Source organism: Sinohyriopsis cumingii, chromosome 6 (assembly GCF_028554795.1).
Source record: "Sinohyriopsis cumingii isolate HCF-2022 chromosome 6, ASM2855479v2, whole genome shotgun sequence".
In the NCBI taxonomy this organism is placed as follows: domain Eukaryota; kingdom Metazoa; phylum Mollusca; class Bivalvia; order Unionida; family Unionidae; genus Sinohyriopsis; species Sinohyriopsis cumingii.
In genome coordinates this window covers 112,774,568-112,788,765 of record NC_142966.1, presented here as the reverse complement: position 1 = coordinate 112,788,765, position 14,198 = coordinate 112,774,568, and the positions used below count along the sequence as shown (strand labels likewise).

General features: G+C 33.0%; 1 protein-coding gene across 3 annotated transcripts in view; it reads right to left on the bottom strand.

Annotated features, from left to right (window-relative positions):
• Positions 1-14,198, bottom strand: part of LOC149797740 (armadillo repeat-containing protein 3-like) — a 107,662-nt gene that overhangs the window by 16,709 nt on the left and 76,755 nt on the right. For 2 of the 3 annotated variants that reach the window (XM_089962683.1, XM_089962682.1), the window contains exons 20-21: positions 9,299-9,355; positions 3,445-3,654 (exon numbers count right to left, since the gene is read on the bottom strand). In XM_089962683.1, coding sequence (XP_089818809.1) covers positions 3,445-3,654; positions 9,299-9,355 — 267 coding nt within the window. The remainder of the gene's footprint in view (positions 1-3,444; positions 3,655-9,298; positions 9,356-14,198) is intronic. The other variant, XM_089962685.1, reaches the window with a different exon arrangement.

Sequence of the window (14,198 nt, the reverse complement as noted above, 5' to 3'; positions counted from 1 at the left end):
GGACAGCCTTCACTTACCAACTGAAATAGAATGGTCACTGGGTTCTGAAAGAAAACTTACCTTTCAAATTCACTTGCAGCGGCCTTTTGGATCATGGATTTTGCACAAAATGTATGTTTGAATGTTGTTGTGTTGTTGTGAGGTTTAATGCCATTTTTCAGCACATGATAGGCTATGCATGGTGGCCAGTATTAATGGTGGTATGTTTGAATGAAAAGTTGTATTGATAACTGGGGGAATAGATTATCACCATGGTTATCACTTATTTGAGTTATTTCAGTTAAAAATCTGAGCAAGCTGTTTCAATTGTGGTGGTTCAAAACAGCAGGCTAATGTGTTGGAAATCATTTCACAAATTGTAATTGAAATGAAAATATGTGAGATGTATATAAGGTAAGAACCTATATGTAGCCATTTACACGTATAAACATTCAATACAAAGGACGACTTTATTTATATAAGGACACAATTTTCTGTTGGGTTGACGAGGGAGAAGGGAGGGAGTGGCCCAAGTTCATTGAATTTCAAGTGGGAATTCAATTTTATCTCATATATAAATGCAGTAATTATAGGTTACCGCATTTGTATGGGAAAATATGAATGAGTTTTTCGGATGTAAATACTGCATCGTGAACCAAGGGAATGTAGTATATCCATCTGACAAAACGAGTTCATATTTTCCCATACAAATGCAGTAATCTTTTTATTATATGCTCATTTTCTTATTCTACCTAATGCTTAATTATATTACGGTAACAAAATACACTACAAGAAACAAAGTAACTGAATGTATGTCATATTCCAAACTAAATACACAAGCACTGATTCATCATTACACCAACAACAACATTATTACTGCGCACATAACTCCGCCCAGATAAATTTGAACTTAGTCGCACGCTCGACATAACTTTCAAAAGAAAATGGTGTGTCTAGGTGAAATTGAAATTTGGAGTCATATTGTGAATGAATACGCATTGCAAAAACTTTTCCATTTGATCTGGAATGAACAGATTTTGGTATTTTTTTTGTTACTAAGAAATTGTATGATTATGGACTGGATTTATATGTGACAATTCCACATGAAATACATGGGATTGAAGAAGCAAGGGAGAAGCATGTTGACATCTGCAAATGTGTTTCTGTTTCTGTCACTGAATGTCTGAAAGCATAATGTGGGAAAAATATGAAGTCCTTCAATTGCAAGTATCAAAAAGACGCTATGGAATTTAATGCTTATTTCATGTTGAGTGCAGTAAGAAGGATGTTACTGCACTTATATTCAAAATTACACTACAATTTCGAAATGTGTAATGAAAATTGAGAACCTATGACATGGCTCATGTAATTCAGATTTGCAGAACTAAGAAAGTACATTTTGAGGAAATTCGATTTTTTTTGCCATTCTTATTACCAGCTAAAGACAGTTTATGCATTGTCACTTGTATGTTATCTGTAAGGACCCTTTCTGGTGTCTACTGTATACCTAGCCTAAATCCAAAACATTGTATCAAAAAAGTTAATGCAGAATGCGCCAAAGCAGCTGGTATGTGGCAGTCCACGAAACATCTGCTTTACTTCATTCAGAAACAAATTTAATCAACCAAAACGGAAAGCACCTACTATGCGAGTGTACATGATTTGTTTACAAATAAAAAGTGCTGGCATTTGCATCCATTGTTTGTTTACAATAGAAAGTAGTTCCTTTATGCACGTGAATGCAATATGAAGGTGTGCAATATCGTAAAATACTGAATGATTCTGACAATGTAAAGTTAACGGAGGAAAAAAATGAGCATATAATAAGTAAATGACTTGCATTTCACTTATAAGTAAAGTATATTTTACTTGTAAGTAGAGTATATTTCACTTATAAGTAGAGTATATTTCACTTATAATTAAAGTGTATTTCATTTATAAGTAGAGTGTGTTTCTCTTTTAAGTAGAGTATATTTCACTCATAAGTAGGGTATATTTCATTTATAAGTAGAGTGTATTTCATTTATAAGTAAAGTATATTTCACTTATAAGTAGAGTATATTTCACTTACAAGTAGAGTATATTTCACTCATAAGTAGAGTATATTTCACTTATAAGTACAGTGTATTTCACTTATAAGTAGAGTGCATTTCATTTATAAGCAGAGTGTACTTCATTTATAAGTAGGGTATATTTCATTTACATGTAAAGTGTATTTCATTTATAAGTACAGTATATTTCACTTATAAGTAGGGTGTATTTCACTTATAAGTAGAGTATAGTATATTTCATTTATAAGTAGAGTGTATTTCATTTATAAGTAGAATGTATTTCATTTTTAAGTAGAGTGTATTTCATTTATGAGTGTACTTCATTTATAAGTAGGGTATATTTCATTTACATGTAGAGTGTATTTCATTTATAAGTAGAGTATATTTCACTTATAAGTAGGGTGTATTTCACTTATAAGTAGAGTACAGTATATTTCATTTATAAGTAGAGTCTATTTCATTTAAAAGTAGAGTGTATTTCATTCATAAGTAGAGTGTATTTCGTTTATAAGCAGAGTATATTTCACTTACAAGTATGGTATATTTCACTTATAAGTAGGGTGTATTTCACTTATAAGTAGAGTATAGTATATTTTATTTATAAGTAGAGTGTATTTCATTTATAATTAGGGTATATTTCATTTATAAGTAGGGTATATTTCATTTATAAGTAGTTTATAGTTCATTTATAAGTAGGGTATATTTCATTTATGAGTATATTTCATTTATAAGTAGAGTGTATTTCATTTATAATTAGGGTATATTTCATTTATAAGTAGAGTGTATTTAATTTTTAAGTAGAGTATATTTCACTTATAAGTAGAGTATATTTCATTTATAAGTAGAGTATATTTCATTTATAAGCAAAATGTTTAATAAGCATATAAAATTCTAATCTATTACTTACAGGTCACTTATAAATGACCTATAAGTAAAGAGAATAGTCACCTATTAGCCCCTTTATAAGTAATGAATATAAATTACCTCTCCAGTAAACCATGTACAAGTTTTTTCCATACAGGTAGTGTCAATACCAGTTCCCTCTGCCCTTCATGATAACACTTTACACAATTCCATGTCTTACTAAAAATTATTCTGATCAATGAAAGAAACCATATTTATATATTTCAAGTAGGTTACAATGTCGAGAGTAATAGTTGTCTCCTTAAATGCTGAGTAAAGTGTTTGATGATGTGGCCTGGTCACAAAGATGTGCCATACATTCTCTGCCTCTTTATACGGGCTACGGTCTTCCCATTACCTGTATTTGGATCAAGGTTTGCACCCCCACCCCCACATGGGCAAGGCCCACAACTCTTGCCTGCATTATATACAGTCCCTCCGACTGTCTCTCTTTAACAGTCTCTCCATCCTTTCCCTCCCCCACCACCAGTTCGAAGTTCTTTCTACTTACACAGCCAAAGCCTTGACTTGGTCCTTGGTAGAGGCAAGAGGTTGCATCCTCTCCACCACCTCCTCAATCATCTTGACCAGAGCCGGATCCGAGGGCATTGTAAATGGCTTGTTCTGTACAACATTAATAGCCTCCGCCTCTTTCTGTAACTGGGCCTGACTTTCTTCTTCTTTCTGTTTTTCCTCACGCTCCTGCTGCTTTTTTGTTTTTCTAAGGTCAGAAAGCAAAGCGAACATCATTTATTTTCAGGGTTAATAAAACTGAAATTGACAAACTGGAGCAAAGAATAAAGCTGAAATCAAAGATCTGCCAAATCATTGAAAACTTGATAAAAGGATTATGTGCCAAGGATGTATCTTGACTGCATAGAATGAGGTCATTGTTAAATTGGTGCATGCACAGGCAGAATACAGGTAACACTCAATTTACACCATAGATGCATTCTTGAGGTTTTGGTGCATATTGAAATTGGCATAAATTGAAAGTAACTGTTCATTCTTGGTGGGTGATGAGATGCAGTCACATACACGTACATGAGCTGTGTGTGAGTTACACCATATGGAGCCACCAATGGCATAAAAACAAGCACAGTGGTGCAAATTGAATGTTATTTCTACATTATAAAACACAGTAATATGTAAACACATAATCAAACTGGCTTATATTGAGTATTACCTGTAATGGGTTTGACAGGAAATATAGGATCTTCTACTTTTTTGTTCTCTACAGCATAACATTCTACGATTTACTGTGTATATCCCATCCTGTCAGGATCATGGATATATAACAACTCAAATGTGCCTTTCTGTGCTTCATAAAGGGCAAGTAATGGAAGAATGTTGTTTGCCATCCATTAGTCCTGATTGCTGTGGGATAAGTCCTGAACACCATGGGATAAGTCCTGATTACCATGGGACAAGTCCTCATTTGACACATTGGCCATGAAATGAGTCCTGTTTTCTGTAGGATGGGCCCTGTTTGCCATGGAAAGAGTTTTGTTTGTTTGCCATGGGATAGATCCTGATTGCCATGGGATGGGTCCTGATTGCCATGGGATGGGCCCTGTTTGCCATGGAAAAAGTTTTGTTTGTTTGCCATGGGATAGGTCCTGATTGCCATGGGATATTTCCTATACTGATGTTCCACCTAAGTGGGTTGTGATATACTTTCAATGAGTGCAGTTTATATTTAAAAAATTCAAACTTTGTATTTTCAGGATTTTACATTTTTGGCTTACCTTTGCATGACCCTTTTTTAAATGTTTTTCCAACTTCTTTACCTTCATACACACATGCACACACACACACACACACACACCCCTCTTTGTGTATTCATTGTTTGTAATGCCAGCCCTACATTTAACTACCTGCAATCTATATAATTTACTACTGACATAAAAACACAGTTGCTTCACAGAAATGATGACCTTTCACATGTTCCCTATTAGATGAACTTGATTGGCTTTCAACATATCACTGGCTATATTGTGCCTAGGAAGTGCAAACTAAGTGGCTTTTCCAAGCATAAAGCAAGATAACCATCCCTGGCTGGTTTGGGCAGGTACTAAACCCAAGACCACTGGACTACGAGTCTGGTGCTCAACTAACTGATCTGTTGAATTAGGGCAGACATGATTCTCAGCAAGATTAGAAGAATAGCCTATTTCATGTCTTACAAAGACAATCTTAACAGAATACAATTTACAACCTCTTTGGGGAGCCGCAGTGTCTCATGGCTAGCATGCTGGCCTCATGACCAAAAGGAAGTGGGTTTAAATCCTACCATCGGACCAACATGGGTCTGCTACCGTGGTTTGTCCTTTGGCAAGACACTTTGCTCCAATTGCCTCAGCACTAAATAACCTACTTGTGCTGCTGTGCCATAAAGCACCAAACCAAACTCTGATAGTTATAAAAGAAAACACTGATTCACACTCTAAAATGTGTGTCCCTAAGTCTCCATAAACATAATCAAATATTAATGGAAAATTTCCTCACATATTGCATATATTTAGAAAAATCTCCCAAAATGAAGCAAAAAATGTCACAGATGCATTACATTCATTAAAATAAAATTCACCAGTTTACAAATCAAAACCAACAGTAGACATTAGACACATTAGCTAATTCAAGATTCCAGATTTAAAATCCAATCTTAGAATATGCACAATTACATATTTTTATTCAGGTACATGTATACATATTTCAGTAAAAATCAGTTTTATCTATTTAATTTTCTAAAATATCATTTCTTCCTAAAGACCCTGGCTAGTTTAGCACCCCCACCCCCCCATGTGCAAGTTCAGTATAGTTTTTTCAATATTTTAATGCATAATTAGGGAATCTCTAAAAAAGACTTTTTATCAATTGTGCAATGTATTTTTAGGCTAAACATTAAAGGTCATGGTGGTGAAACAATTAAGTATTTCAAGGATAGTTAAACTGTAACAATAATAAAAACAAGAATCACTTTAACTCGCACTCCAATATCCCAAATACCATATGTACTCACTTATAAGATGAGTCCAACTGCAAACTGCACAGACCCTGATCTGCCATCACATAAAGCACAAGTGCATCTGAGTTGATGCAAACTGTTAGAATTAATCAGTGGAACAAAAAACATCAACCCTGATCTGCCAGTGCAATATGTGATGCCAATTTAGGATCTAGATTGCTTGAAGTTAGAAATGACTTTCAACTGAGTAAAGATGGTAGTTTAATGTCTTACCAGTCTGTATTTTGACCAATAATGTTGTTTTTTTAAAAATATCTTGGCAGATTGAAGAAAGATAAGTACAGATTAAATCATCACATTCTGAGAGTAGACTTAAAGAAACAGTATTCTGTATCTATTGAGTCAATGAAAGTGACATTAACAAACACATCCTGGCACACTGATGGATGACAAGTAAGAAGGCGGAAATATTTAAGTCTCAAAATGATTAATGACAAGTCTCTGTAGAACCTGTCTTAGTAAATTATGTATGAATACTGAAAATTTAGAAAACTGATTAATAGCCATTTGAAAGAACCAAACTCGTTGATGTGAAAATTGTGTAAAATGTATGGAAAATTTCAAATAATAAAATTAAATTTAAAAAGATTCAACATAAAATAGACAAGAACAAATGAATCTGTCTCCATAAAGTATAAAGCTTTAAACTGCATTATATGTAGCAAAAACGTTATCTTTGTCAAAATTTTTAAAGGGCATCTCATTTTCCAATCCCCCTAAAAGGCATGAAAGATTAAATTTTTTGCATGCAATTTTCACTTGTTCAGATATCATGCACAGAAATGTAACAAAACGTTCACAAATTTATCATTTCCTTGCTACTTCCATACATTTATTTCACAAATGATATATAATTTTGCATACTTCTGATATGTTAAAGACCTTACAATGTCACATATTTCTTAACCATAAAAATATGACATGCATGATGTAAAATAAAAATGAAGATTTGATTAAAACACTGACCATTCTCAATTTTCTACAAATTTTATTCTAAATTTAAAAAAGAAAGTAGCTTATAAAAAAAGTGATTAGTTTCAAAATCTCAGTACTACCTCACTATACAGCCCTTCATTATAACACAGTTCCTGTTGTAAGGCTGGTACGGTTACAGCACTATCTCACTACAAGGCCCTTTGTTATAATGCAGTTCCTGTTATAAGGCTGGTATGGTTACATCACTCTTTCACTACAAGGTCCTTCATTATAACACAGACCCTGTTATAAGGCTGGTATGGTTACAGCACTATCTCACTACAAGGCCCTTTGTTATAACACAGTTCCTGTTATAAAGCTGGTATGGTAATGGATCCCATTTCACTAAGCAGTAGCATGTCTCATTATAGAGCAATATACTCTATGAATAATGACTCCCATGTACAGCATTATAATGAGGGAATACTGTATCATGTACTTCATGATAAGGTAGTCTAACTACAAGGCAATGTTCTCTATGGGTCCCATGTACAGCAATATAATAAAGAGCAATGTAACATGTGCTTCATTATAAGACAATCTCACTTTCAGATGGTATACTTTATGGTTGCCACTAATGGCATTATAATGAGGGAGTACCATATCAAGTACTTACACTGTAAGGCAGTGTACTATATGGCTTCCATTGACAGCCTTATGAAGGAGTACTGCTAGCATTTACCTTATTATAAGGCAGTCTCACTACAATCTGGCATACCCTATGGCTCCAATTGACAGCTGTATAATGAGGGAATACTGTATCAAGTACTTCATTATAAGGTTGTCTCAGTATAATGTGGCATACTCTATGACTCCCATAGGCAGAATTATAAAGAGTACTGTATTATTACTCCAGTATAAACTCATCTCACCATAAGTACTGCATTATCACCAGGGAGTACTATATCCTATACTTTGTTATAAGGCAGTCTCACTTTAAGGCTGCATACTCCATGATCCCACAGGCAATGTTATAATAAGAGAGTACCTTACTTTATTTTTAACATCACATACATGTTTTAAACAGTGATGCTGAAAATAATTTGATGACTCAGCATATCTGTAATTAAAATAAAATTGCAATATGGTGATTCCTTGCAACTGTATATCTTGTAACAATAAAGAGCCTATTATCCAAAACACAAATTATCCATATTTTGTTTATGGTCTTTGTTTGTATCATTATGCCATAAAATGCTGATTATACAGTTCCTTTGATTGAAAGACAGAATTTTTGGAATTTGTGCAGATAATTGGGGTGGGAGATTAAGCAGTACTAATAGGCATAGTAAACGGTGTATTCACAGAAACTCCATTAGTCTGTATCATAAGTCAGGATGATGTGGAAAATTATTTTCTGGACAAAATCTGCATCTCCCAAATACCTGAGACAGTACATTTTTATTGTATATATGAATTCCTGAAAATACCAATTTGTCAAACTACTATGCTCCTTCCCAATAAAATACATGTATAAAAAGAGCACTTCATTATTACAATTGCTTCAGTGTGATATATATATATATATATATATATATATATATATATAAAAGAAACAAAAACATGCATGTATGGTTTCCAAATGATTTTGGATGACAGTAAGGGTCTATTGTATGAGTACAGGTATGATTATCTTTATTAAACAGGAACGAAAATCCAATTCTATAAGGCAAATCACTACAAGATGTTATTACACAGCTGAACCTCTTAGATCTCAAAAATTACTGAAATACAATATTTTTTTAAAAGCCATATTAATGATGCTTTTGATGCCATAAAGAAAAAGGCCGCAAAAAGCTTTCATCATTTTCTTTACTACCAAACACATGCAAGTTACCATGCCACAGCAAACACGCAGATCTTGACAACTTCACATCTGCAGAAACATGAAACTGAAACAATTTGACTAAAGACATGTTGGAGAAATAATAAAACCAATAACAGCTCTGTTTATTCCATCTTTTCTTATGTGATTCCATAAAAATTTATTTTAAATTTAAGTTTTCAGTGAATATGAAAAATTGATAAACTTATTTGTCTAAAACAAAAAAAATAGGATTGATAAGTAGATAAAATGGATGGTATTCAAGTTAATTGAATTACATTATTTTCAATGAAAATTAAAGGCACGCGATTGAGAAACAAAACCCTCATAGAGATGAGATCCTCTTAAAATTTAAATGCCATGTACTTTGTATTACTTAAAATAATGACCAAGAAATGTGCATGAGTAGCAGGTACATCAAGTTCAAAATTGTTAGTTGGCTGCATATGATATTCATGTATCAGGATTTCAAAGCGGGTATTAGATTGTTTAGTGTGGCAAATTAATCCACATCAGTGTCAGGCATTTATGTCTTACTTCGGTGATTTACTTCTGGCCCCCTTTTTCACAGCTTTGGGATTGTGAAATCTTCCACTATAAAGTACAAAATTTGAGTCTGAAAATTTCACTTCAATTTTGCATCATTCCTATGAATATTCATATCAGCAAATCACAATAGGGTATGATGTAACAACAAAATTATATTCCGCACTTATGCAGTCAAAATTGTTGAGAAAAATTAGAATGTAATAAAGACTGATTTTTTTCACCTTATAATAAGACACTTCAAGGAATTATGTTGCACCTGCTCCCTACCTGATGTAGATATGCATACATTTTCACTTTCAAATCACCTTGACCGTGACTGAAAACCAGAGAGGAACAGAGAAGTGTATAAATTTGACAGTGCTGACTAAATCTTCAGTCCAAGTATAACAGCTCTCTCACCCAGGGTTTTAGGACTAACAAACATAAAGCAAAACTGTAATCAAAACCGTAACCACAATTTTCAACTGACCTTCACCTTTTCCTATGGTTCAAGCACAGATAGCAGCAGATGGATATCAAAAGGGTATTGCTAATTCTCCACTCAAAGCTATCCCTCCCCAGATTTGGAACTTTAAACCATAGAGAAAAATGTTACACAATAACCAAACTTTTAAAACAACCTTGACTTTACCTGAGGGTCATAGGGTGGGTAGCACTGCATCAATATAAACTGGCAGATCATTGATTCTACAGTCCCAGTAAGATGCCCATCCCTTCCCATGGTAGGGACTTAGGACCACAGATGAAAACTTTAAACTATACCTTACCCAATATTGACCCAACTGCTGATGCCACTGCCAGTGGAAATAGACATATCAACATCTCACCTACACCGTAGCAGGTGAGACAATAATTCCAATGAAACTTGCTTATGAAATATTCCTGGTTCCAATATTTAATTTTGATCTTAAGGTTTACACAATAAAAATAAAATGATTCAAACAAGAAACTGATTCTGCTATAAAATTTTCAAATGAATAAGCCTTTAAGGGAGGTAATCTGGATGTAATAAAGAACGACTTTCATTTACCATATTTACCCAGGTATAAAACACATCAACTAGTAACAATGAAGACCGACATATGTTGTGGCATTATGTGCTGGAAGAGCAGGGTCCACTTTAGTCTGCTAATTATTTCATGTAAACAGATCAGACCCTGATCTGCAGACACACATTTATACACACAATCGTAATTGCACTAGGTTATTTATATATGCAACTGGAATACCAGACATATTTTTCTGTTAGTCCTGAAAATAACTTTGGACAGTGCACATCCACCATATTTAGAATTATTTATAGAAAAGATAACACCATCACTAATGCTGCTATGGCAACAAATAATGCTGCCTCTTTTAGGAATGGCACCTTTACCAAGGGCAAATGTTTAAAAAAATGTATTGATGTAAATTACTGAACACTATCCAGGTTTCTTTCTGTGATTTTCTGATCTTCATTCATGCAGTTCACAGTTGGGTATACATTTTATATGGGTAACTATGGTAAATATGGTATATGCACATAATTACCATATGTGCTTGCTTATAAGTTGAGCCAAACTTCAAACAACAAAGATCCAGATCTTCCCTAGCATAATATATCTACAGATTAGGGTCCATGTTGTTTGTTCTACTGTTCTACTGATTACTCCTGAAAAAATTACACAGACTCAGATCTGTTGGTGCATTATGCAACAGCAGATCATGGTCTGTGCAGTTTGCAGCTGGATTCATCTTATAAGCAATTATATATGGTAGTACAGTAACTGTTTGAAACTTTAGAGGTTCATTTGTAAATGTTACTTTTATGAGATGTTACAAAACTCAAAACACCAGCTTTGTCCACATGTTGTTAATGTTAGATGACTCAAATGATGGACAAGTAAGTTTTGTTAAAATTATTCCAATTCCACAAAACGGCACATACAAATAAGTTTTCCATTCTTCCCAAAAGAAACAAAATGTACTTACACATCTAGCCTATTGAAACAGTAGTAGTAAAACTTAATTTAGATTTTAAATACTTTACATTTGGTCTATTCTAAGCTATAATCACAAATTTTATTGAAATAGATCGAATATAGTATGTTTTTACTTATATTACTCTATTTCTATGGTACTAGTGAACAGGACACTTGTATGTTTCAATAGAACACATGTACTATAGCATGAGTTTACTTCTATTACTCAATTTATATAGCATTAGTGGACAGAACACTTGTATGTTTCAACAGAAGACATGGAATACAGCTTGTGTTTACTTCTATTACTCTATTTCTATATCATTAGTGGACAGAACACTTGTATGTTTCAATAGAACACATGGAATACAGCTTGTGTTTACTTCTATTACTCTATTTCTATAGCATTAGTGGACAGAACACTTGTATGTTTCAACAGAAGACATGGAATATAGCATGTGTTTACTTCTATTACTCTATTTCTATATCACTAGTGGACAGAACACTTGTATGTTTCAATAGAACACATGGAATACAGCTTGTGTTTACTTCTATTACTCTATTTCTATAACGCTAGTGGACAGAACACTTGTATGTTTCAATAGAACATATGGAATACAGCTTGTGTTTACTTCTATTATTCTATTTCTACTTCATTAGTGGACAGGAGACTTCATTGGAACAGATGAATAATATCATGTGCTCATATGTACTACTATTTCTCTATTTCAACTTCAATCTTGGACAAGACACTTATGTGCATCACATATTTTCCTGTGCATGAATGATTGTAATTTACTTTTTATGTTTTCTTTGAAAACATGAGTAACTTTTGATAAAGGGAGGTTATTTCAATCTCAGATGGTTCTGAGAAAGTAACTACTTGTTGGCAACTATACTGCAACAGATCTGGAAGTAAGAACTGAAGTTTCATCTGGTAGCTCAACTTTCTCTTTGATATATTGAGGAAGTTACCAGAACTTTAGCCAATTACAATTTTGTAGAATATAATTAGTATTTTTCCTGTCCTGTGGGTTGAAAGGGATTGCCAATGGAGTGATCTGAACATCCGAGTTACACTTGCTCTTCTCCAATAATTGCCAAAAACAAAAAAGAATGCACTACACTGTACTTTATCAATTTCATGTACTGTATCTGCAATTCCGAGTTTAGATCCTAAACTGAAGATCAATATTCCAGACGAGGACATCCTAGTATAACATTCTAATCTGAAGATAAATATTCTAAATGAGGACATCCTAGTATAAAATTTGAAACTGAAGATAAATATTCAAAATGTGGACATCCTAGTATAAAATCCTAAACTGAAGATAAATATTTCAAATGAAAACATCCTAGTACAAGATCCTAAACTGAAAATAAATATTTCAAATGAGGACATCCTATAATAAGATCCTAAGCTGAAGATAAATATTTCAAATGATGACATCCTAGAATAAAATCATAGACTGAAGATATATATTGCAAATGAGGGCATCCTAGTATAAAATCCTAAACTGAAGATAAATATTTCAAATGAGGACATCCTAGTATAAGGTCTTAAACTGAAGCCAAATATTTCAGATGAGGATATCCTAGTATAAGATCCTAAACTGAAGATAAATATTCCAAATAAGGACATCCTAGAATAAAATCCTAAACTGAAGATAAAATTTGAAAATAAGGATATTCTAGTAAAGATCCTAAACTGAAGATAAATATTCCAAATGAGGACATCCTAGTATAAATTCCTTAACTGAAGATAAATATTTCAAATGAGGACATCCTAGTATAAGATCCTAAACTGAAGATAATATTTCAAATGAAGACATCCTAGTATAAGTTCCTGAACAGAAGATCAACATTCCAAATGAGGACATCCTAGAATAAAATCCTAAACTGAAGAAAAATATTCCAAAATGAGGAAATGAGGACATACTAGAATAAAATCATAAACTGAAGATACATATTCAAATGAGGACCACATAGCATAATATCCTAAACAGAAGATAAATATTCCAAATGAGGACATCCTAGTATAAGGTTTTAAACTGAAGACAAATATTTCAAATGAAGATATCCTAGTATAAAATCATAATCTGAAGATAAATATTCCAAATGAGGACATCCTAGCATAAGATCCTAAACAGAAGATAAATATTCCAAATGAGGACATCCTAGCATAAGATCCTAAACAGAAGATAAATATTCTAAATGAGGACATCCTAGCATAAGATCCTAAACTGAAGATAAATATTCTAAATGAGGACATCCTAGCATAAGATCCTAAACTGAAGATAAATATTCTAAATGAGGACATCCAGAACTGGAAGACATCTATTTCCATGCAAAACCTATTGAAGAAACATTCACAGACCTAAATAAAATTATTTAAAAAATTTATATTGATAAATTACACCTTAAAATAAATCAATAACACTGACCTTGCAGGTAATTATAATTAGAGAACTAAATATACATACTTTATGCATTGGTATTTTTCAGTTTTACAAAAATGATGTTACATAGAATTACAATTCATGGTAAAACCACAGATATTGGTATTTGTCAACAGAAACAATAAGGTCACAGTCCTACCTACAGTGGAGGTTGGGCTAAGGGAGATAACCTCTTTTGGCTACTTCTGTTATCTCAAAAGAAACATGTTATAATAAGCATTTTGTCCTCATGAAAAATATTCTAAACTACAAGAGATTATTGTATCCCAGTTTGTGATTTATTTCACTTTCTGTTATTAGAATTTAATATTGGTAAAAATTCAGTAAAGTATTTCTTAATTTAGCATGGATTTAATTAAATACACATTTGCCACCAAGGGAAACAAATAATATCAATTCATTTTGTGCGTCAAAACAATCAAACTGTAGCATGGAGATTGAATTCATGTAAAGTGAAGACATCAAAGA